The sequence below is a fragment of the Leptodactylus fuscus genome, chromosome 8 (genome assembly GCF_031893055.1).
Source record: "Leptodactylus fuscus isolate aLepFus1 chromosome 8, aLepFus1.hap2, whole genome shotgun sequence".
Taxonomy (NCBI): Eukaryota; Metazoa; Chordata; class Amphibia; order Anura; family Leptodactylidae; genus Leptodactylus; species Leptodactylus fuscus.
In genome coordinates this window covers 12,680,663-12,704,985 of record NC_134272.1, presented here as the reverse complement: position 1 = coordinate 12,704,985, position 24,323 = coordinate 12,680,663, and the positions used below count along the sequence as shown (strand labels likewise).

The window sequence follows — 24,323 nt, the reverse complement described above, 5'->3', positions numbered from 1 at the left end:
ACAGTCTCTGTGACAATCCTGCAGATTAGAAGGGGAAATGTTATCCAGTAGTGCAGCCTTAGGGTTTAGGCCTTCAATGTGAAGGGGGTTCTCCAGGGGGTGGTAGAGTTCCCACATAGTAAAATACCATATAAGTGCCCACACAGTATATTGTTCTGTAAGTGTCCCTACACATTATAGTGACCCCCATCGAGTATATTTTCCCAGCTCAGCTCCCACGCAGTTCACGGCCTAGGCAGTCAGTATGGTTGTGTACTCTCCTGTCTTAAGATTCCCCGGTCCTGGTGTAGAGAAGGAGTGTAATCTTAAGATTGGTGAGTACAGAACCGTACTCACTGCCGGGGCCCCTATGGTAACCAATGAACGCCTCCATCAGTACTGGTCAGAGTGGGGCCTAGTCACCAATGAGCCTTCTGATGGTCACCTAGGACGGGGGTAGGGAACCTTCGGCTCTCCAGCTGCTGTGAAACTACAACTCCCAGCATGCTCCATTCACTTCCAAGGGAGTTCCAAGAACAGCAGAGCCAGTATGCATGCTGGGAGTTGTAGTTTTGCAACAGCTGGAGAGCCGTACGTTCCCCACCTCTGACCTAGGAGATTGGCGGCCAGAGATGCTCAGCACTAGGGTGGTTATAGCCATAAAACCGCCCCCTTGTACACGCCCCTGGTAGATTATATATACAAAGACATTAAATTAATACTCCACCTCACACCTTTGTGTTCCAGGCAGGCGACCTGATCCGAAAAGATCCCTTTGAAGAGAGCGGGCTACGTCTCAGCCCCACAGCAGCCGAAGCAAAGGAAAAGGCCCGCGCAAAGAGAGCCAACAAAAGGGCTCCCCAAATGGACTGGAACAAGAAACACGAACTCTTCAGCAACTTCTGATCTCGCCTCTCACAACAGGAACGGTCGGGACGAGAGCGGTCGCAGGACTCACACCCCTTTCTCCCACTAAACGCTGCGTATTAACCCGGAGGGCGCAGATTAAAAACCGACTAACGAGAGGTCGTCACCAAACCTATATCTGTTTAACCATTTCAGCCATGTGGCATTTCAAGGCATATCATGTTGACTGTTCAGTGCCAGGCCACATATTATACCCACACCAGCATCAGAGGACGGATCGGGCCTGGGAAAATAGGGTGCGATCTGTGCGGGCATTATTGTCTTAATGGGTCACGGGTGTACCGGGGGGGGGGATTGAAAGAAGAATCTAACTCAAGACTGGAATGTAGACAGAAAAAGCAATGAATTGTGGGAATTGACGACAAGGACAGCAGTTCTCCATTGCTAAACCAGCGGGGTCCTGGCAGCTGCGTGGTCCTCCTCCTGTGTTTATAAGACTGCTTCCTCATCCTGTCCTGCGGTTCCACCAAGGATTAGGATGTAGGATTTCCTCCGCCAGGAGACCTGTCATGTCAGCAGGCCGAGTGCCTTCTTATAGGTGCGCACCTCCCCAAAGTCACTCACTAAGACCCTAAACATTCCAAGGAACCTTAAATCATGGCCATGCATTCTCACTAGATAGGAAGATTGCACAATTTCGTCCTGACAGCTGGAAGACATGGCTGTGTTAACACTTTTGCTGCCAACTCCCCCTGCTAGCGGAAAGTAGTGCATGAGAATACGGGGATGATACGTCTCAGAGTTATCTTGCAACCCCCTCTGTGTTATCATCTGTGGGTTGGGGGAGGGGGGCACAATTCGGGCCTCATGTGGAATAGGCAGAGCATCGCACGTCAGACTGTCCCTTGGGGTCGCACATTCCTCACTGCAGCCCAGAACCGCTGGCTCTCGCTTACCCACTCGATGTGCACATGGTTTGAGTTATATGGAAAAATAACAAGGCTCGGAGTCAAGTCACTCAGCAGTCTACCCCTGAGAATTGGAGTAAGTGCCCCCGAGCTTAGCACAAAGATATAGGGGCGTAGCTGGGGCACGTGCCCCGTGTGTGGACCGTCATGGGGGCGACAAGAAGCCACTTTTATATATTTAGACAGAGAGGACTGAACTGAACCTTTGCCCGGGTGCAGGTAGGCCTGGCTGTAGCTCTACATAGGGGAGATGTCACATATAGCAGTGATTAGATTAACCCCTTGGGGCACAGCTGAAGATTCGGGAACCACCTCCTTCCCATCAGTCTTGTAAGTGGTCCAGCACCTGGGTAGTCGGGCAAATGTCCATAAGCATACAGGACTGGTTGGGCTGAAGATCGGTTTTTCCAGAGCGGGCAGGGTAACGTTGGCTGTAGCTCCCCACCCATTAGCAGACACGGTCCTCTGTCCTCCTACAATAGATCCTTTCAGCGAGATCAAAAAATACAGGAACATTTGGCCGCTTTGCTTTCACTGCAAAATATGGCTTTTTGGGTCAGGGGTGAAAGCCGTATTTAATGGATAGGCTAAGATTTGACGCACGGCCTCGGAAGTCCCCCGTTATTAAAAAAATATATATAATTTAACCCTGCGGCATGTTAATACCTCTTATGTCCCGGATTAACAAGCTGCCCGGATCATGTTGTCCGTGTGAAAGCTCTTCTTACAAAATCTATAGACCTTAAGCTGACCCAGGAATGCTGTTTTAATCACGTCACGGGGGATTAGGTCGAATTTGGCCAAATAAAATATCTTTTTACTATAATTCTTTTCCATGAAAAACAACAACAAAAGAAAAGTTTCCTTGTTACACATGTTTAAGACAACGGCGCCCCCTCATGGCCATATTGAAAGCGCCCAATTACTGCAAGGCAGGCGGACATCAGCCATTGGATAGTAAAACACATGGAGTATTTAATCTAGAGGATCCAGACCTCGTAAGGGTCACGTCGTCATTCTCTATAGTTATCAGGCCACACCGGGGAGTTGGAGGAAAACTCGTATTATTATAAGGTTGTCTGATGATAATTCCCGATTCGGCACAATTAATCGTCCCATGGATCATTCGTGTACTTGCTGACCTTTGGGATGAACCTTTACGGTCAGACGTCACTGCAGGTGTAGGTGCAGGACCTTCATGTGCTGACCACATGATGCTACGGCTGTAAGATCCTGCTCCACTGGGCCGGGGTAACCCCATATAGTGATGGATAGGGATAGAAAGTTTGTAAATGACTGAATATGATGAAACCGATCCTTGAGCTGAAGTCTTAGGACCGCTCGGTGTGGGGTTATTGTCATACGTATGTCCATTCTGCAGCCATTATATACAAGATTAGCTGACATGACGGGGCCTTAGCTTCTAGCTCATCTACACACCCAGGTAGGCAATGTATGGCTGCGGACCTCAGTCCCATAAATCAGAACGGAGGTTAAGGTGGGTCCCATGGGGTTCATCTTGGTCCCATTATACAGTATTGAGGTTGAGCTTAATCCAGTGACTCAATATGGTGTTAAAGTTGGTCCCTTAACTTAGCAATAGGCTTGAGCTTGGTCCCATCACCCAGTATTGAGGTTGAGCTTGGTCCCATCACCCAGTATTGAGGTTGAGCTTGGTCCCATCACCCAGTATTGGGTTGGAAGCTGGTCCCACCATACAGCATTGAGGTTGAGCTTGGTCCCATCATACACATTATTGGGTTTGAAGCTGGTTCCACCATACAGCATTGAGGTTGCACTTGGTCCAGTCATTCACTATGGTGTTAAGGTTGGTACCATTACTCACTATTGGGGGTTAAGGTTGGCCCCATCACTAGGGTTGGGCCTGGTACCATTGTTTTGTTTGCTTCTATCACCCATGACTAAGGTTGGGCCTGGTCACATCTCTTACAATGGGGGGTTGAGTTTGGTGCCATTCCAGGCCCTATCGTTCAGGATTTTGGCTGAGCCTGGTCCTATTGTTCTGTTTGGTCCCATCACTCCTGTTGTTATGGTGCTAAGGTTGGTCCCATCACTCAGCATTGTGGTTGCGCTTGGTACCATCACTCACACTATTGGGGTTAAAGTTGGGACCAGGCTGAACCCCGGTGATGAGGCCATCACTCACTATTGGGGTTAAGGTTGGCCCTATCACTAGGGTCGGGCCTGGTCCCATCACTCACCATTGGAGATTGAGCCTGGCACCATTGTTCTGTTTGGGTCCTATCATTCATGACCGAGGTTGGGCCTGGTTCCATCTCTTACAATTGGGGGTTGAGTTTGGTGCCATTTTAGGTCCTATCGTTCAGTATTTTGGCTGAGCCTGGTCCCATCACTCACCATTGAGGGTTGAGCCTGGTCCTGTTTGGTCCCATCACTCCCATTGAGTTTACCCCCATGACCCTGCAGCCATTCTACAGTTTGGTCCCATCACTTACAAGACAGACCCCACTGCGCAGCCTTCAGGTCCCATCGTTCACCATTTTTTAAGCAAGTTCTAGACTCTAACCTCTGCGGCCAGCTAAAGTGAACAATAGCCATTATGTAGAAAGTTTTTGGAAAGTGACCCCCGAGTAGCTGCGGTGACCGGACTCGCCCACTGGTTTATGCCATAGACAGGAGAACTGGCTGCCATTGTGTAGGACTAATAGTATGTGCTGGCACTGCGGGAAGGAAGGAGCAGAAGACGCCGAAATCGCAGCTCGCCCTACGTCACCCCTCCCTCCTTAATAACACAGAAGTGCCGACCATAACACCCTGGGGTGCTGGATGGAAATGGTCAAGTACGTGGACTGAAGCGTGGAGACGGCATGTTATGCGTATACATATGAAGGACGTGGCGGTCGGAACCGGATGTCGCTCATTATTATATTTTTAACAAACCAATGGATTTTGTTTTTTTTTAAATGGACGTAGGATTATTTTAAGTGTTTTAAAAACCTGACCACTATGACCGAAAGGTGCCCGGCTAATGCCACTGTATACTACACCACGTCTCATCAGCATGGCAGGCGCACTGCCCCCTGCTGGTGGAATCAGAGGTCTGCGGTATAGTTTTGTATGACGGACAGCTTTTTTTTTTTTTATAGAAGAGACAGACCGGAGATCTCTGCGCCGCGCACGGCCATGACGCTGCCTATATGTAGCTCTGTTTGGAATCATATTTTTGTACTTTTAAACCTGTAAGTATGTAAGGCACATATGTGATAACATTTATCTACGACACACCATATTGTAAACTGCTATGTGCATAATAAAGGCTTTCCCAAGTACCTGGCTGGCGTCCTATGACTGCACACAAGAGTGAGGGGGGTCTATGGCTAGGGACACACTAGAGTCGCCTCTCTGCTGGTCTCGTCCTTCGGAGGAGCTAGACTGCTAAAACCGTGTCTGACGGGCGCCATGGACTAGTGTGGGGTCTGAAACCGGCGGAGGAGAAAGTCCCCCGTGTAGAACCTTCTCCGCTGCCCATTGTCACAGGCCCTGATGTAGTCGTGCTGGTTTTGACTAAAAACTGGCGTAAACATGGCACAAAGTGGTGCGTCTAGGTCACTGGTTCTCAACCTTTCGAATGACGTGACCCCGCGATACAGTTCCTCAGGTTGCGGTGACCCCAAACCAAAAAATAATTTTGGTGGCTACTTCAAAACTGTAATTTTGCTCTAAAAACTGAAGGGATTATGTCAAGATTAATTATCCTTGCTAAAATGTGCAGGTAAATGTCAGTATAATTGACCCCCCCCCCCCCCCCCCCCGTATTATATACTCCTCAGTACACCCCCCAGCCCACTGTATTATATGCTCCTCAGTACCCCACATTGTATTATATACTCCTCAGTACGGCCCCCACCCCACTGTATTATATGCTCCTCAGTACCCCACATTGTATTATATACTCCTCAGTACGGCCCCCACCCCACTGTATTATATGCTCCTCAGTACCCCACATTGTATTATATACTCCTCAGTACGGCCCCCACCCCACTGTATTATATACTCCTCAATACAACACACACACTCTATCATACTTACCCATGAAGAGCCACCGCCGCGCGTCCTCCTCCTTCAGACTGGAGAAGCGATGACGTCATCGCACCTGCATCGGGGGCAGAGGTCACTCTCCGTAGTCAGTGTAGGCCACGGTCGCGCGGCCTAAACTGACAGCTTTCATTTGCACATACAATTTCCCGATTCCCCGTTAGTGAGCGATCCGATAAGTGTCCTTGGTGGACCGCATGTGGCCTGCGGGCTGTAGTTTGAGGACCCCTGGGCTAAAGCCAATGGAAATATGTGTATTCCGATGGCTTTAGGTGACCCCTGTGTTTTGGCTGTTCGACCCTCACCGGGGTCACGTCCCACAGGTTGAAAACCGCTGATCTAGGTGGAGCTAGAATTTGATACGTGGGTGTGGCTTAAATGCACCAAAATAATGTAGAAAGAGTTCTGGTTCGAAGTAACCAAACAAAAAGGTGGTATAAATGCAGCATGCAGTCTAAAGAGACACCAGAGAGAGTTAATATCCAGCATCAGTCACTGTGATAAATCTGGTGTAGTATTAGACTATCCAATAGTATATCTGGGCCAGAGTCTCCAAAACAGACATCGGCTGCAGATCTGAACTTAGTCTAAGCTTCACTGCTTGTCCTAATGTAGGACTGTGCAGACCCCCTCCCTCCCTGATGGACAATGTCCTAGAATTTGTCCCCCCCTCCTCAACATACTACGTTGACATTCTGTACATAGGTCAATTGAAGATAAGTGGGCATCCAATACCCAGGATCCCCATGGGTCAGATGTTTGAACCCGTAGCTGCGCTCCCCAGTGCCGATTCCGCTTCACAAGGTGTATGATGTCACGTTCATAGGTCACATGGCCGAGTGAACGAGCTGATCTGTAATATCAAGCACAGTCACTATAATATTTACTCCCCCCCCAAATAGGCTGACAAAATCTGCAGTGTGTGAATAAAGCCAATGAATTGTGGGACAAATCCTTTAATGATATACAATATATGAAATGAAAGAACATTACACAACTGAAAATCTCCAAATGTACAAAAACGTAACTTTTATTTACAATATAGAAATATATACCTACAGTACATACAGCGTAGTGTCAGGATATAGAAATATATACCTACAGTACATACAGCGTAGTGTCAGGACTAGAGAAATGGGGACTAGATCTTGTTACAGTGGGTTCAAGGGATTGTCCATTGTAGAAAATCTCTTTTTGCTATAAGGATCCATCACAGATCCATTCCTTGGAGGACCAGCCAGCAAGTGTTACATTCTTCTGCAGCAACCCCAGAGGACAAATGAGGTATTACACTGTTCTGATTGAAATCACTGCGCTGTGTAAAGCATGGACATGCTGTGTGCTCCAACGTGAGATATTTATTCCTGAAGGATTCCCCCCCCCCCCCCCACCTTGAATCTTCCAGAAACATTCACCTTCTTCAGGACCCGGGGTCTCGTCACTTCTTTTTATTTGCTCCAGGACAGATGTCTCAGTTTAGGCAGTCAGCGCAGCGGGGTGACACAGGGAGGCAGACCTGCTGTCCAAACCCAACTAATAGCCAATTGATTTCGCTCCAGAGATCCCTATAAGCACAAAGGTCAAAGATCAAGATACGAGGGGGGGGATGTGATGTCATAGCAAGATTAAATGGAGCGCAGGGACAGCGAGATGGCAGGGTGACAGGTCTGCGGTTTACTATGCTCCGGTGCTGGGGTAGGCTATGCCTTCCAATATCCAATACAAATTAGCTCTCCTCCAGAAAGAAGATAGCTGTCTCACTAGCGTCACCTATAGGTAATGACCTGTAACTTTATTAAAAGCCGTGCAACACTTAAGGAATTTTACAGTATTGATGACATCACATCAAATCAATATGTGATTCGTTGGGGTCCGACACCGATCAGCTGGTTGTAGCCTCTTCAGTGAATACCGAGCATAGCACTGTACATTGTATAGTGGCCGTGCCTGGTATTGCAGCTCAGCCTCATTTACTTGCACCATGTTACAGATGAACGTGACGTCATCGCACAGGGAGGAGGCCTCAGACTTGGGCCTTAAGGTCAGACGTTGATTTACAGGGTAGCGCTAGAGCTACAATCTTTTTACATCTTTTGCACAAGCGTTTCCCATGGACCACTGCCTATAAGACTTTCTACACCAGCTGGATCTCTTCAAGGAGAACCAGCACCTTCCAAGAGATCACTCGCTTCTGCAAGGTCAGTACGCTCTACTCTTGAAATACTCTGTGCTGCTGGAGCCCTTCTTCTATCTTTCAGCATGTGATTTCCTCCAACAGGGATCACAAGGACTGGTAGGTAAGGCTTGTGGCCAGCTCGGACCTTACCTTGGCAGCCAGTCCTCGAGGGCCACACGGGTGTCTTCAGGGGTCTTAGTCTCTTTCTTCATCCACTTCAGTCTGTTGGAAATACGATGCACATGAGTGTCCACACCTGAGGAGACAGGACCCGGTCACAGCTATCACTCCACGTGCAAGGAGCTTTAGGCTGGGGCTGCACGGCGACTTTGGCCGCGACGCCTCTCACAAGATCATAGGCTGCAATGTCCCCCCCCCCCTGCGACTCCTTCACCAATGTAAGTGAGTGCAACTGCGACTAATAGAAGATCTTCATAATGAAGATGCAGGATTCATCCTTACCAATCCCAGAAACCTTATTCCAGGCAATATCCATAATCAGATGAGCCATTTTAGGTCCCACCCCGGGAAGCTTCACCAGCTCTGCTACATTGTCAGGAATGTCCCCACCGTACTGCTCCTGCAGAATCTCCGTCGTCTTCTTGATGTATTTAACCTTGTTCTATGGTAAGAAAACAAGACAATGTCACTTATTGCACAATTTAAGGGGTTGTCCTGTCTGGTGATCCTTTCCTTTGCATGCTATCTAGCAGCCACTAGAGGAGAACGCTGGTACTACATGATGACCATTCCAGTGCATGGATGTCCTTGCTATATGAGAAGTCCTACAAAGCAAGAGCCACTCTTTGCTTATAGGGGGACACTGGGGACCACCCCTTTAATTCTGATATCTTTATAATAAAGGGTATACAGTGCAGTCACCTTCCAGAATCCCACTGGATAGATAAGTTTCCCCAGTGTCTCCTCATCCGTCTCCAGTATCCTGCCCACGGTCAGGCCATGTTCTCGCAGTTTGGTCATAGCTGCGGAGGTCACCTGGTCCCTTGTCTGGCTGGACAGCATCAAGGACAGCAGGACCTGGTAGCGCATGACCTACAAAACACAACGGGTGAAGCCTTGGCTGGGCATGCAAATGTATTGAATAGGGAAAGGGGAGTAGCCCCCTGTAAGACACCTCAGGATCATTGGAATAAAAGACCCTCACTCAGACAGAATACAAGGTACCCCCGTTCTCATGATAGGTGCGGGTCCTAGTGGTAAGACTGCTACCGAGCATACACTTATCCCCTATAATGTGGTTATACTATCCGAAATACTGAACGCCAACAATGTACATCAGAAAATATCGCACAAGTGAGCCGTAGACAGCGCCAGATCTGTATATAAGGTGCAATAAATCCAGACATAGACACAGATGTAAATATAGATAGGTCTTTCATCTGCTTAGTGTGTGGTGGGGGAGACTTCATGGGAATTTACTGGCATTCCAGCAAAGGAGGCCATAAAGCAGACATCTGCTGCAAGGTATCTTCAAACACACACAGAAATCACACGCAGCCCACGCCTGGCCCCGGCCTGTGTATGTCAGAACATGCTGGGAGTTGTAGTGTCACGGCAGAGGTCAGCGAGATCAGGTCTAATCCTGGCACACATGCCCATACATCAGCGCCGGGCCTGAGGAGATGCCCTTATTGTACCAGGGCCAGTTTGCAGCATCTGCTTGCAATGTGTGCGCTGTCCTGGCACTGGTCCCCAGTTCAAAGAAGAACCTACTGGAAGATTAAAGGGATTGTATACCCTCCACCTCCCCTTAACTTTCACATGTTCTTTTATAGCAAGTTCGGCTGACGGGGGGTCCCCTGCTAAGATGCCCCCTCTACAGCATGTCAGGAGACTACACCGACATCTTGCTGTAATGAACAGATGACTTGGATTCTGGCAGAATGATAAAAACCTGGAGGACCCCTTTAAGCATAAGTATAATATGTCCTGGGTTCCGCACACACACATATATATATATGTGTATATTGCAGACTTGTGTCCGTTGAACAGAAAGCAGACCCAGGGCAAACCTTCCGATTGCGTGGCAGTGGGTGTGTGCTGCCATCTTGTGGTCACATTCTAAACTACATAAAACAGATTAGAAATCACTCTAGAAATAGACACATGACAAAGGCAGATGATGATTGTTTACTAGGATAGGGAGAGCGGGATAAGCAGCCAGCAAACACATCTGATGCCGCTTATCTCACGTTTGGCACGTGAAGCTGCAATCATAAATAACTCACTGGTCAAAGCCTTTGGAGCCAAGGAGATAGGCCAGCATTCATCTATGCCAAGGCTCAGCAACTTGCAGCATGCAAGCTGTTGTAAAACCACAACTCCCAGCATGCATACTTGGTTTACGGTTCTCAAAACTCCCATAGAAGAGAATGAAACATGCTGGGAGTTGTAGTTTCACAGCAGCTGGATTGCCAAAGGATGTTACCCTTAATCTTTGCTGTCAGGCCAGCTTAAGGAGATCTCTAGGCCTATTCTTCTACCAAATTTGACAATGAATGGGGACATCTGTTTTCTGGGTAAGACCATCGCTGTGCAAACTGTTCAACGCAAAGCAAGTATCGTGCACGGGTTCTATCAATTACAATAGGATACTCACTGGGCACTGGAAGATACACAGCATGCAGCTGCCTCTCTCCAAGCAAGGTGTTCCACAAATGGTCTGAGGCTTGACATGTACCTGCGTCTAACCCTAGTCATAGACCAAGGCTGCAGAGCGACATGAATATTGCAATGTCGCATCTAATGAATGACTATGGTGTCATGATGGAACATGGCCGTCACAAAAAAAATACCCTGTTTATTGCTCATTGCATTCACACAACATTGCCATCACTGGCTACAACTTGCTTGACTACAATTTACCTGTTTTTTTGCAGCAGCTTCAGATACATTTTTGGTTGCATAATCTGCTGTTGCACCAAAAAAGTCACCCTGACATTAAAGCGATGAAGATGAATACTCTGACTAATCTGAAACCATTGAATTAGATGTGTGAGCAGACAGCAGACAGACACAGGTTCTGACAACCATCTGCAGCCCACTGCACAAGTAATACATCAGTGTCAAAATCATACTTGTACGGTCAATGACCACCACAGGTAGCCCGGGACTCGCCTGCACACGGTTGCCGCATCCAGATCAGTGTGGCCCCCTCAGCTGGGGACTGTAAATAATGGGAGGGATATGTTTAGGCCCCATGCACACAAGGCAATCGAGGCTGGAAAATCCAGTAGGTATATCAGCCGAACCTGGTCAGGAGACGGGATTCTCGCCTCATTGTGATCTATAATGCGGAGAGTCCCGGCCTGCCCAAGCTCCGCTGTCCCATGTTGTATATAGTACAGGACGGTATAGCTGCAAGGAGACCGGGACTCCCAGCAGATCACTATAGTGCAAGGACTCTGTGGACTAGATGTATGGTCAGGTCAGACTGTCTTGTCTGTATGGGGCCTTGGGCCAAGCATAAATGACAGGAATTATGTATTTAAGACTTAGAAACTGGTCATGAAAGTTACTCCGATTTGTCACCTGTGCTATTTTTTGCACTTAGCACTGTAGCCATGTTGGTGCTGTATATTATCAGGGAATACCTGGGGCTCGGCGTTCTGATCAAAACACTTTTCTGCCCCCATCTGATCCACGGGGGCGTCACGGCCGCTCCTCATCTGCCGGATGTTCTCCAGTTGTTTCCTCCAATTCTTGGGCTCCCACTTGAGCTTCTTGTCCGTGTTTTCCACCACCTCATATTGCACCTGGATCCTTCTCTTACTCGCTGCTCCTCCGGGTGACGCTGCCTTAACAACCTGACCTGAAAAACAGTAAGGGATTAGATTTCGGGTTTGTCCTGTTTCTTATGCAGGTAATAGGGGCCCCATTCTAAAGCCGTGTATAATACGGCGTCTCCTAATGTGGCCATTGGGCTCTGCAGACTGTGGGGCCCGGTAGTGACCACAACTTACACTATGGCCTTGTTTGGCCCCTATAACCTTCTGTGGGGACGTGTCTGTCACTCATTTTGGTTACATCTTATGCACATCTCTCTGATATACTGGAATAGAGTCATATATAACATGCAACAGAATCTTGCTTTATGACATGCTGCAAAAAAATGAATCAGAGGGGCGGGGCTAAGCAATTTGCAAATTGAGCAAAACTTGGGAGCTAATATACGGTTTGCAGGTAGGACAGCGCCACCAGGTGGCATACACATGTTACATAACATGCTATACAGTGCAGTATATACAAGCCATAAGTACTGGGCACATACACCCCATCCCATGACGAGCAGCACCCCCTACCTGCGGCCTGCTCCTGGCTCCCGGCCTTCCCCCCTCCGAGTATCTTCCTCCCGCTTCTTGTTATCCTTCCAGCGCTCATTTCCCCTTCACATGCTCAGGGACCCCCCCAGAACTACAACTCCCAGCAGTCACCTCTGCCAGGATGCAGCACGTGACCTCCGAGGTGGGCGGAGCCAGGGATGGGAGGGGGCGGTGCTTGCAGGCCCTAAAGCCGAGAGCTGAAGTAGAGAGCGCTGGCCGGGCGTGCGAGTGACAGGAGGGCTGCGGAGCTCCAGGTCAGTCCGGTGGTGCTGAGGGGTCGGGCAGTGGGGGCTCTCCGGGCTCCGGTTTGCGCCTGTTTGCTCGGTGTCTGCGCCTGCTCGGAGGTTGTTGACGTTGTTGTTACTTCCCCAGCAGTCTGCAGACACTTCCCCTTCTAGTCCTGTATTCTGCGGCCACACTACTGCCCCCGTGTCCCAGGGCATGCTGGGAGTTGTAGTCGGTGGGATTGGTGAATTATGCATGGACTATTGCACTGGTGCTTGATGTCACAGACTGGCCTGGCTGCTGCAGCACCTCTTGATGATGTTCTCCTATATGTGCTGTTTACTTTCCAGCTCCTGCGTCATGTCTTGGCATTTGCCCCCAGCTCCTGCGGCACCTCTTGGCGTCTGTTAAGCCTTGCTGTGGTGGATGCGGCACCTCTTGTTCTTTACCCTTTAGATGCTGTGTTGTATCTTGGCGTTTACACTCCCCCAGCCCCTGTGTCAGTCCCCATTTCCTCTGGCTGCTGCAGCACCTCTTGTTGTTTACCCTGCGACTGCTGCATCATGTTTTGGTGATTACACTCCCCCCAGTCCTGTGTCAATTGGAAGTGTCTGCCCCCTTTTTCTCCTACTGCTGCGGCACCTCTTGGTGTTTGCCATTAGCTGCTGCGTCATGTGTTGGTGTTTGTTTCCTCCGGCCACACCTCACCGTCTCTATCCCCCTTTCCCCTGGCTGCTGCAGCACCTCTTCATGTTTTACCTTTCAGCTCCTGCACCCTGTGTTTGCACCTTCCCCAACTCCTGCAGCACCTCTTGCCTTTGCTGCCTGCTGTATCTCCCCTTGACATTTGGCCTTTGCTGCCTGCCGTATCTCCCCCTGACATTTGCCCTCCAGCTGCTGCAGCACCTCTTGGCCTTTGCTGCCTGCTGTATCTCCCCTTGACATTTGCCCTCCAGCTACTGCAGCACCTCTTCTACAACGCTGCCGTGTCACTCCTTGGCTGGCACTTGAACAGTTCGCATTGTACAGTCCAGCTGCTGCAGAACCTCGTTGAGAAGGCGGAGTTTGGTTTGTAATGTTTTCATTAGTCTTCAAAAAGAGGTTCTGCAGTAGCCTTATGGTTGTGGACAATCCCTTTAAGTTATGTCTTGCTCCAGCCAGTATATTGCTTGTTCTCCCTATATACGGAGCCATCTATGTGACATCTCTGTGTTCTTTTAGGGCCCCCCAATCCCTGCAGCCATGGCGAAACAAATGGGCAAAGACCCCGGTCTGAAGGAGAAGGTGATAATGTTCCTGGGTCTGAAACCCTCACGTGGGAAGTCCAAACATCCCGAGTGGCGGCAGCCGGAGTACATCATCACAGCGGAGCTCCAGAAAGTGAGAACTGCCGAAATGTGAAGGATCCTTTACTGCACGTCACAAATGTGAAAACTATATGTTACTATCTCATTGCTGTGCTGAGATGGGATCACTTGCTATCACAGGCCCAGTGACTGAGGCTGCACTACTGAGAGTCTACGTGGCTCCTTTTGTTGTTGGGTTCTGTGTTTTGGGGGAAGCCCCGAGGCTGCACATGATGCATAAAGTAAGATGGGTCTGATTGTTATGGCAGCAGGGTCACTTTTTGTCAGTCACTGTTCGGCCTTCACCTCCTAAAAGCTGCGCTCTGATTGGTTGCCGCGTCTTGGCCGCTCTTTATACGGCAGTCTTATACTTACACCCTCGTTCATCCCTGTTCACATCTGACTTTTTCCTCTATCAGGAGCTGAGCTCAGAGAGTGCGCTGAACATACGTGTCCGAGCCATGAGTCAAGTCTGCGAGCTGGCAAAAACCAAAAAATTTGAAGATGTGAGTGTCACTAAATGTTCTCTTTGAGTTACGTGTACCTTGGTTGTCGGGTTAAGAGAGAGGCTGCAGTGTAAAACATGGGGGGAGATCAATGCAGCAGCCCACACCAGCAGGGTCATGGCTCGCTGCACTGGCAGTTGCCATTCTAGAGCATAGCAATAATCAGGGTCTGTCTGAGCAGGGATAGTGGGAGGGGTTTATGCTTCCTGTCTGAGTAAGCACAGCTGCAGGGTAAAGCATGGTGGGAAGAACAATGCAGCAGCCCACACCAGCAGGGTTATAGGTCACTGCACCGGGAGTTGCCATTCTAGAGCATAGCAATAATCAGGGTCTGTCTGTGCAGAGACAGTGGGAGGGGCAAGCACAGCTGCAGGGTAAAGCATAGGGGAGGAACAGAACCGCAGCACCAGATCCTAAGCTTTTTTTTGTTCTTGAATTCTCTTCATGATTCGCCACCATCTTGCTTGTACAATTCCAGCACGCAGTGGAAGCCATCTGGACCTCCATCGCTGATCTCCTGCAACCTGAGCAGCAGCCAGAGGCCAGACACGGCGTACTCAACCTGATGAAAAGTCTCATTATAGGACAGGTAAGGGGGGGGGCTCACCTTGTGGGGTAATCAATAGTGAGGACATGCTGGGAGTTGTAGTTCTACATCAGCCTGACGGGGGCACGTGGTATAAGAATGTCCCCTTTTTTTGCAGGGTGACCGACTGGGGTTTCTCCGGGCCCATTTCTTCCGTGTTATAAAGGATTACCCCAGCAATGAGGATGTTGGGGAGAGGTTGGAGGTCTTCAAAGCTCTCACCGATAACGGCCGAGACATCGCCTATCTGGAGGAGGACCTGGGTAGGTATTAAAGGGGTCGTCCGGACTTAAGTTATGGTATAGACTGTCCTCGGGAGAGGCCCTAAATACCTTATTGGTGGGGGCTGAGTGTGGGCCCCGGGACTGATCAGCAGTACACAGCAGCTTCTGGTGTCCTGCACATGGCAGTAAACAGAATGCTCAGTCCCTGTATAGGCGACATGCAACTCAACAACTGCTGACTTCAGTGAGCTGCAGCTTTGGCTGTGACTAGAGTATAACCTGATGACTTTAGGATTGTATTCCCTGCTGGTAACATCATGTCTTCCTCTTATTTCAGCGGCGTTTGTCCTGGAGTGGATGGAGTTCGCTTTGACTCCAGATTTTCTGCTGGTGTTGGTGAATCTGGTGAAGTTTCACAGTTGTTATCTGGAGAATTACATTGCGGCTATGGTGCAGTGAGTATCGCCGGCACTTCACAAGTCACTACACAATATTATTGTATACCCATGTGACGACACTCCTGAAGCAGCAACGTGGAAACAGTCAGCAAGCTCCTTATTGGGCAGCAGCTTATCTTCAGGGTCCATAGTCCTAACTGATCGTAAATTCTCATACGGCAGGTTTGGTGTGGAAATTTCTGCAATGGAGTTAGTCTCAGAAATTTTTGCAACAGGAGGGCAACACGGTGGCTCAGTGGTTAGCACTGCAGCCTTGCAGCGCTGGAGTCCTACCAATTCTGCCAATATGATGTGAAATTACCCTTAAAGAGGACCTTTCACCATATCCGGGCACAGGCAGTGTTATATACTGCCAGAAAGCTGACAGTGCGCTGAATTCAGCGCACTGTCAGCTTTCCCGATCCGTGCCCGGTGTAAAGCGCTATTGGTCCCGGTACCGTAGCGCTTTACAGTCAGAAGGGCGTTTCTGACCATTAGCCAGAGACGTCCTTCTGCCTCGCGGCGCCTATCGCGCTGTGCTGTGGAGCGGGGAGGAACGCCCCCTCCCTCTCCTGATAATGCTCGTCTATGGACAAGCTGTGTGAGCAGAGGGAGGGGGCGTTCCTCCCGGCTCCACAGCACAGCGCGATAGGCGCCGCAAGGCAGAAGGACGTCTCTGGCTAATGGTCAGAAACGCCCTTCTGACTGTAAAGCGCTACGGTACCGGGACCGATAGCGCTTTACACGGGGCACGGATCAGGAAAGCCGACAGTGCGCTGAATTCAGCGCACTGTCAGCTTTCTGGCAGTATATAACACTGCCTGTGCCCGGATATGGTGAAAGGTCCTCTTTAAGGGGATATTCTGAGATTGGTGTCAGACCTGGGTCTATAATACCAATGGAAGGGGGTCATGAAGACCACTACTCACTATAGGTTTCTGATATTTTAACCCATTCATAGCATTCTTTCATATGACCATTGGGGTTTGTGTAATGTGTCCTAACCTGTGTTTTCTGATGGTTCTCTCCCAGAATGATCTGCCTGCTCTGTAACCGGACCACTTCTTCCTACGATATTGAGGTCAGTTGTTTGTTCATCGTCCCATCAGTGACAGGGTAGTTTAAAGGGGTATTCGTAGTGGTCTGACCTTTGGAACCACCAACAATCCTAAAAATGAAGGGGGCACAGTCCTGCATCCTTTTACACTTTCCTGCAGTTTTCGGGGGTCCTATTGATTGTCCCATACACCCTACTATATAGGAGAATAACGGTGAAGGGGGCGCTCTGCCATGTCCCTGTCAGCACAGGTTGGACCCCTGCCACATATCCTAGCCAGACTAGGAAAGGTCACCAATATCGGTTAACCTGAAAAATTCAAGGTAATATGAGATCCTGCAGTGTCTCTGTAGTTATTGTAGTGGTAACAGTACAGTCAGGCCATCGTCATACACTGCAGGTTTTTATTGGGGACTCCTTGCAGGACTATGCATGTGAATGGGGAGGTCGGCTCAGCTTATAGGACATCCAGCGTGTGCAATAATCCACTTTTGGACACTTTATCACGCTCCTACCTCTTGCAGGTCTCTTTGAAGGTCCTGGACGCGGTGGTCTGCTATAACTGCCTGCCCTCAGAGAGTATCCCCACCTTCGTCATCACACTATGTCGGACCATAAACGTCAAGGAACTGTGTGAGCCCTGCTGGAAGGTGAGGCATGTCATTGACCGGAGTAAAATATACGAGTATTCTAAGTGCATAGTGTAGATGGGGCCCCGTTACAGATTTTGCACTGGGTCCCTGGAGCCTTGTTACGCCTCTGTATTGTGCCTCTGTCTGTTAGTCGCAGTATTTCTATGGCCGTCTCCTCCCACCCGGACTCTTTATAGACCTATAATAACGGAGTTATCTTTGTAACATTCTTTTTTGCTTCTCCGACTTATTTTTGTCTCCTCAGCTGATGAGAAACCTCCTGGGGACACATCTCGGCCACAGCGCTATATATACCATGAGCCGGATTATGGAGGAAAAGTAAGTCCCGTCTACAGCTGCAGAGGATGGCGAGCTGTTGCTCTACGGAGCTGTATATCTTATCGTATAGAACCCCGCATTATGCAGTAAAGACGTCTGGGAAAGTCGGGCATGATGTTCAGGGTGCTTCCCATAGAGGGCGGCATAACAGAGGCACTGTCTCCCTGTTTACATCTTGGGAGACAGATTTGCATATCCTTCATATAGAACTGGTAAGAGATGGCGGAACTAAAATCTGTCGTCATAGGGCGACCACAGGATGGGTCATCAGTATGTTATCTGTGGGGGTTTGACACTCTGACCCCGCACAGGTCACCTGCTGCAGTGGACGGGGAGCTTGTGCAGACTGCAGCTATTGATATAATAAGAACAGCGCTGCAGCCCCGTCTACTGCATAGTGGTGGTTCTGGGGAACTGCAGCTCCGCTTATATTACTTTAATACAAGCAGGCTGCACGCCTCCTATGCCTGATATTGATTCTCTGTCACAGGGTAGGCCTTTAATATGTAACTCCCTCCCAAAAAAAAGCACTTTAACTTTTATAATTGAGCAAATGCTATTTTGTCTTTTCAGACTTTATTCGGAGGACGCCCCCCTGCTCAGAGGAGCCGTATTTTTTGTTGGAATGGGTCTGTGGGGCGCACATAGACTATATTGTTTGAAGAACTCCCCAATATCTGTACTCCCCTCATTTCTAAAGGTAAATGACTGCAGAAAGCAGAGACATCGCAGCCTAGTGTTTCAGCTTCCGGACACATCCGGGTTGTGTGACGTTCTTTCTGTCTTGGAACCTTATTTTTGTCTCCTGTTCTCTGATCAGGCCCTGAACTGTCCCAATGCAGTGGTGTCTTATGAGATCGTCCTGTCAATCACAAGGCTGGTCAAGAAGTACGGGCGGGATCTGCAGGCTGTCACATGGGATGTTGTCTTGGATATTGTGGCAAGATTATTCCAGCAGCTCAAGGTAGTCATGTATTTTGACTTATAGCCTGATACTGAGTTACATCCTGTATTATACTCCAGGGCTGCACTCACTATTCTGCTGGTACAGTCACTGTGTACATACATTACATTACTTATCCTGTATTATACTCCAGAGCTGCGCTCACTATTCTGCTGGTACAGTCACTGTGTACATACATTACATTACTTATCCTGTATTATACTCCAGAGCTGCGCTCACTATTCTGCAGGTGCAGTCACTGTGTACATACATTACATTACTTATCCTGTATTATACTTCAGGGCTGCACTCACTATTCTGCAGGTGCAGTCACTGTGTACATACATTACATTACTTATCCTGTATTATACTCCAGAGCTGCGCTCACTATTCTGCTGGTACAGTCACTGTGTACATACATTACATTACTTATCCTGTATTATACTCCAGAGCTGCTCTCACTATTCTGCTGGTGCAGTCACTGTGTACATACATTACATTACTTATCCTGTATTATACTCCAGGGCTGCACTCACTATTCTGCTGGTACAGTCACTGTGTACATACATTACATTACTTATCCTGTATTATACTCCAGGGCTGCACTCACTATTCTGCTGGTACAGTCACTGTGTACATACATTACATTACTTATCCTGTATTATACTCCAGGGCTGCACTCACTATTCTGCTGGTACAGTCACTGTGTACATACATTACATTACTTATCCTGTATTATACTCCAGAGCTGCGCTCACTATTCTGCTGGTGCAGTCACTGTGTACATACATTACATTACTTATCCTGTATTATACTCCAGAGCTGCACTCACTATTCTGCTGGTGCAGTCACTGTGTACATACATTACATTACTTATCCTGTATTATACTCCAGAGCTGAGCTCACTATTCTGCTGGTACACTCACTGTGTACATACATTACATTACTTATCCTGTATTATACTCCAGAGCCGCACTCACTATTCTGCTGGTGCAGTCAGTGTACATACATTACATTACTTATCCTGTATTATACTCCAGAGCTGCGCTCACTATTCTGCTGGTACAGTCACTGTGTACATACATTACATTACTTATCCTGTATTATACCCCAGAGCTGCGCTCACTATTCTGCTGGTGCAGTCACTGTGTACATACATTACATTACTTATCCTGTATACTCCAGAGCTGCGCTCACTATTCTGCTGGTACAGTCACTGTGTACATACATTACTTATCCTGTATTATACTCCAGAGCTGCGCTCACTATACTGCTGGTACAGTCACTGTGTACATACATTACATTACTTATCCTGTATTATACTCCAGAGCTGCGCTCACTATACTGCTGGTACAGTCACTGTGTACATACATTACATTACTTATCCTGTATTATACTCCAGAGCTGAGCTCACTATTCTGCTGGTGCACTCACTGTGTACATACATTACATTACTTATCCTGTATTATACTCCAGAGCCGCACTCACTATTCTGCTGGTACAGTCACTGTGTACATACATTACATTACTTATCCTGTATTATACTCCAGAGCTGCGCTCACTATTCTGCTGGTACAGTCACTGTGTACATACATTACATTACATATCCTGTATTATACCCCAGAGCTGCACTCACTATTCTGCTGGTGCAGTCACTGTGTACATACATTACATTACTTATCCTGTATTATACTCCAGAGCTGCGCTCACTATTCTGCTGGTACAGTCACTGTGTACATACATTACATTGCTTATCCTGTATTATACTCCAGGGCTGCGCTCACTATTCTGCTGGTGCAGTCACTGTGTACATACATTACATTGCTTATCCTGTATTATACTCCAGGGCTGCGCTCACTATTTGGTAGGCTTCAGAGCTGAAATCTAGCATTCCTTGCTTGTTCATTGTCTGCATGATGAGTGTATTCTTTACATAACAGTTGTCCTGTGGAGCTTCCTATTGATGGTAAGTTATAAAACCCTGTTAGAATGAGCCTACATATCTGAGAGCGCTCCACTGCTTGTGTTTCAGGTGCTGCGGAGTCAGGAGTTGAAGACGGCCGTGCACAACCTGCTGACCGCTATAGAGGAGCTCCATGACCAGAATGACTTCCATGGGGATGAGGAGAGATTCTTTGCTCTTGTTGAAAGAAACTCTGATGAGCGACCCGTGAGTTTCCCTTTATACTTTACCTGTTGCCCATAGACTGTCATTATAAGTATTGTGGGATCAGGTGGTTGCCTGGGCTATCCTTAGTATAGGTCAGCAGGGGTCTGACACCAGAGCCCCCACTGATCAGCTTTTTGGAGGAAAGCTGCCACCTCTTTACAGAAACCCAGTCACCGTACTATACATTATATAGTGGTTGTGCTTGGTATCACATCTCAGCCGTATACACCCAGCAGATATCGTATTCCAGTACATTTCATGGCCCGGGCTCCCTGAAGAAAGTGAAAGCTTATGTGGCGTTCCCCGGTCACATGGATGACGGCCTTCACCCAGGGTCCCGGCACTTGTAGCCCTAATCTATTGCTCATGCAGCTTTTCTCTCCTCACAGGCCACCTCTGTTGTGAACCTGATAACATACAGAGCCCAGAGCATTCACCCAGGGAAGGACGGATGGGTGCAGGACCTACAGAGACTCATGGACAAGTATTTCAGGTCAGGTCGATTCAGAAATCTTTCCAGATTCAGGTCCATAAAGTTTTTCCATTGTGTAATGAAAAGTTTTGGAACTTTCTAATATACCTTGTATTTCGATTTGTCATCTTTCCCAAGATCTCTGCTTGCTGTCAATGACTAGGAACGTTCTTGCTTACAACCAGACTGTACAGATGTAAGACTTCTCACAGCTGAGGGTTTGCTCCAGTCTCTCTGCCATTCTGAACACTTGCTCTGCCATCAGCTTAGGGTTGAGTCTTGTAAAGGCCTCATGCTTAGGGACGAATGTGCAGGCCGATGGGTGTTCTGATTTTAACAGAAGGCGCCTTTTGCCCTCTGTGGATTTCAGTGGAGGGTTCTGTTCCGTTCTGTTGTGGAGCTGCACAGGACGTGCTCCATATTCCACAGACAGGAGCATCAGATCCGTCCTGGACTGTGCAGTCATGTACATAGGGCCTAACCGTGTCTCTGTGGCCCTGGTTGCATTGGTGATGTGTGACATTAATGGCGTCCTTTATCTTCCAGGAGTGAGACTCGCTGTGTAGTACGTATGAAGGTCTTGGATGTCCTGTCCTTCGCTCTCAGCATTAACAGACAGTTTTATGAGGTTTGTCTTCCTCTTATCAATATCCTCACCTACAACTGCCGTCCGAAGTGTCTTGCCTGACCCAAGTTGGATTCTGCATATTGATTTAGACCCGATTTAGCCTTGGGTTTGGAGCTACATGGTTCCCTCCAATGCTGGGACTCTCCAGGTCGGAGGTGGAGCGGCTCACATGACCAGTCATTCACATAAGTCATCGGTTCCTTCCTAATTACTCCTCAGGCCTTTGATCGGCCTATGCGGTCATGTGAGCCTCTTCACTTTGGTTCCAGGCCAAAAAACAGAACAATAAAATATTTCCCAAGAACTTTGGGAAAGGAATATGCAAATAGACCTCCTTAGTGAAAATCGAGTAGTTGCTCTAGCGCCATCCTTCTGATGCATTGATCTATAGGGAGTTGCCTTCCACAAAGTAACTTTGCAAAGGATGAAATTACACAGTGTAAAGCTGCTGACTTAAAATCCTCACTGAAAGCCAGTTTCTGCTGCAAATCACTTTCCTGTAAAGCATTCCAGATTTTTTGCACATTTTGGCAATATAATAATTGCACATATTCACACACTGCAGATACTCTGTCGTCTTGCAGTACGTCTGATGGGTGTTGCAAATCTTAGGTATCCAAGTTGCACAACAGCAGATTGCAGAAAGTCGCTCACTTTGCTGTTTTACAATAAAGGTGCCATATAACCCCTGGTACGGATAGTCGTGCCTTTAGACTCTGCTCTGTAAAGGTAGAGCTATTTCAAGGTTCCCATATTGCTTTTGTGTGTCTTTAGGAGGAACTGATTGAGAAGGTGGTGACTTGTCAGCTGGCCCATATACCAGAAGATAAGGATCATCAGGTGCGCAAACTTGCCACCCAACTCCTGGTGGACTTGGCTGAATGCTGCCACTCCTGTCACTTCAACAGCCTGATGGATATCATTGAGCGGGTGAGGGGCATTTCAGTGTTCTTTCTTTGATAGTCATGGATGTATTTCTTTGGTTGACCTCATCCTATCACGTAATGTTGGTTCTGTCGTGTCTGTCCTGTTAGGTTAGAAGATGGTTACATCCCAATGCAGAAGCTCCTAGTGTGGATCTGCCTCAGAAACTGCCTAGCACAACCATATGGCGGTATATTCTAGAACAGTCCCTCTCTGACCTTCCTTATTTTTTGTGTTTTAGGTTGTGACCCGTTCTTTGACCTTGTCTGAATCTGCAGGGCAGGAGGCGTCATCCCTGGAAGACGTGAAGACCTCAGTGCTGGGGCTGATGGTTATATTACAGGTGGGATTAAGACGTTAACCTGTCTTAATATAACTGCATTGGCAGCAGTATAACAAGTCGAGGGTCTGACCACTTGGACCCCCAGTCCTGACGATTGACTGGTCACACTACTACACCTGCTGTGTTTCTCCTCTATTCACCTCCTATTCACCTGAATGAGCATTGTCAGCACAGCGGGCGGCAGAGTCGCTGCTATCCAGGCAATGCAGAGAGAATAACTCCATAATCTGTCTATCTTCTCTGCAGACCAAGCTGTATAGCTTACCTGCCAGTCATGCCATGCGTGTGTACGAGATGCTGGTCAACCATATCCAACTGCACTACATAAACCTGTACAGCTCCCCCATGGCCAGCAGCATTCGCCTCCAGGTGAGTCTTTGTCCATTTCTTCTCTACTAGGGCCTAAATGACCCAATGGACCAGATTTACTAATAGACAGTTCAGACTTAAAGGAGGGCTGACAATACGCCAGGTACAGTGACTGAGTGGCCTCGCTTTACCTCATCTAGATTAGGTTTATACAACCTTTTAGCTGGCTTTTAAGATTCAATGTTGGTGCATTTTTGGCCCATTTAAAGCGACATTTTTCTGAACCACCAATAGAAAATCCTGACCAGTGCGATCCTAAGGGCATGCCGTTAGAGGACCTGTGCTCTCTGCATGAGGTTTGCTTACGGCTTATTCATTTGTCTTGATAGGTGTTTGATTTCTTCTTGCTGCTGCGAGCTGACTCCCTGAAACGCGTTGGTCTCCCCAACAAGGATGGAGCTGTAAGGTTCAGTCCGCACTGCCTCTGTGAATCTGTGTAAGTGGCCGAGGAGGGGTTAATATAGTTCTGATTTCTCATATACTGGGTCTCTGTACTTATGGGATGTTCAATACATTAACTATCTCCGGTGCTTACATTGAAGTGAATGGAGTAGTTGTGTGCACTGCCTAACTATCATGCCACTACCAGCCTGTTCAGAAAAGGAAGACCAACCCCAATATTCAATGTAGATCACCAATTTGCAAGTTACCTCCTATTCTCCCACGAATGGGGCTGACCATCGATACCAGGCATAATACAGGACCATATTGC

The 24,323-nt window shown here is 48.1% G+C and overlaps 3 protein-coding genes across 9 annotated transcripts in view; 2 read left to right on the top strand and 1 right to left on the bottom strand.

The window, feature by feature from the left end:
- Positions 1 to 5,125, top strand: part of NHERF2 (NHERF family PDZ scaffold protein 2) — a 59,311-nt gene extending 54,186 nt beyond the window's left edge. The window contains exons 7-9 of one of the 4 annotated variants that reach the window (XR_012717397.1): positions 727 to 3,449; positions 3,481 to 3,542; positions 3,607 to 5,125. Coding sequence is in view for 1 of the 4 variants with exons in the window: in XM_075286063.1 (XP_075142164.1) it covers positions 727 to 885 (159 nt within the window). In the remaining 3 variants the exon portion in view is untranslated. Of the gene's footprint in view, positions 1 to 726 lie in introns of all 4 variants that reach the window. The other 3 variants (XR_012717395.1, XR_012717396.1, XM_075286063.1) reach the window with 3 other exon arrangements.
- Positions 5,126 to 7,018: 1,893 nt separating this feature from the next.
- NTHL1 (nth like DNA glycosylase 1) lies at positions 7,019 to 12,468 on the bottom strand. Its single transcript, XM_075286064.1, has 6 exons — positions 12,390 to 12,468; positions 11,682 to 11,899; positions 8,950 to 9,120; positions 8,530 to 8,689; positions 8,218 to 8,323; positions 7,019 to 7,456 (listed from the first exon to the last, which is right to left on the bottom strand). Exons 1-6 carry the CDS (start codon positions 12,466 to 12,468, stop codon positions 7,363 to 7,365), a joined length of 828 nt encoding a protein of 275 aa, XP_075142165.1. The 3' UTR covers positions 7,019 to 7,362.
- Positions 12,469 to 12,562: 94 nt separating this feature from the next.
- TSC2 (TSC complex subunit 2) overlaps positions 12,563 to 24,323 on the top strand; it is a 29,156-nt gene continuing 17,395 nt past the window's right edge. For all 4 annotated transcript variants that reach the window (XM_075286059.1, XM_075286058.1, XM_075286057.1 and 1 more), the window contains exons 1-18: positions 12,563 to 12,664; positions 13,857 to 14,015; positions 14,401 to 14,487; positions 14,966 to 15,076; positions 15,192 to 15,336; positions 15,635 to 15,752; positions 16,767 to 16,815; positions 17,316 to 17,441; positions 17,689 to 17,762; positions 18,336 to 18,462; positions 18,583 to 18,726; positions 20,738 to 20,875; positions 21,265 to 21,368; positions 21,894 to 21,975; positions 22,750 to 22,905; positions 23,141 to 23,242; positions 23,489 to 23,611; positions 23,941 to 24,047. In XM_075286059.1, coding sequence (XP_075142160.1) covers positions 13,878 to 14,015; positions 14,401 to 14,487; positions 14,966 to 15,076; positions 15,192 to 15,336; positions 15,635 to 15,752; positions 16,767 to 16,815; positions 17,316 to 17,441; positions 17,689 to 17,762; positions 18,336 to 18,462; positions 18,583 to 18,726; positions 20,738 to 20,875; positions 21,265 to 21,368; positions 21,894 to 21,975; positions 22,750 to 22,905; positions 23,141 to 23,242; positions 23,489 to 23,611; positions 23,941 to 24,047 — 1,931 coding nt within the window. In that variant the 5' untranslated portion in view covers positions 12,563 to 12,664; positions 13,857 to 13,877. The remainder of the gene's footprint in view (positions 12,665 to 13,856; positions 14,016 to 14,400; positions 14,488 to 14,965; positions 15,077 to 15,191; positions 15,337 to 15,634; positions 15,753 to 16,766; positions 16,816 to 17,315; positions 17,442 to 17,688; positions 17,763 to 18,335; positions 18,463 to 18,582; positions 18,727 to 20,737; positions 20,876 to 21,264; positions 21,369 to 21,893; positions 21,976 to 22,749; positions 22,906 to 23,140; positions 23,243 to 23,488; positions 23,612 to 23,940; positions 24,048 to 24,323) is intronic.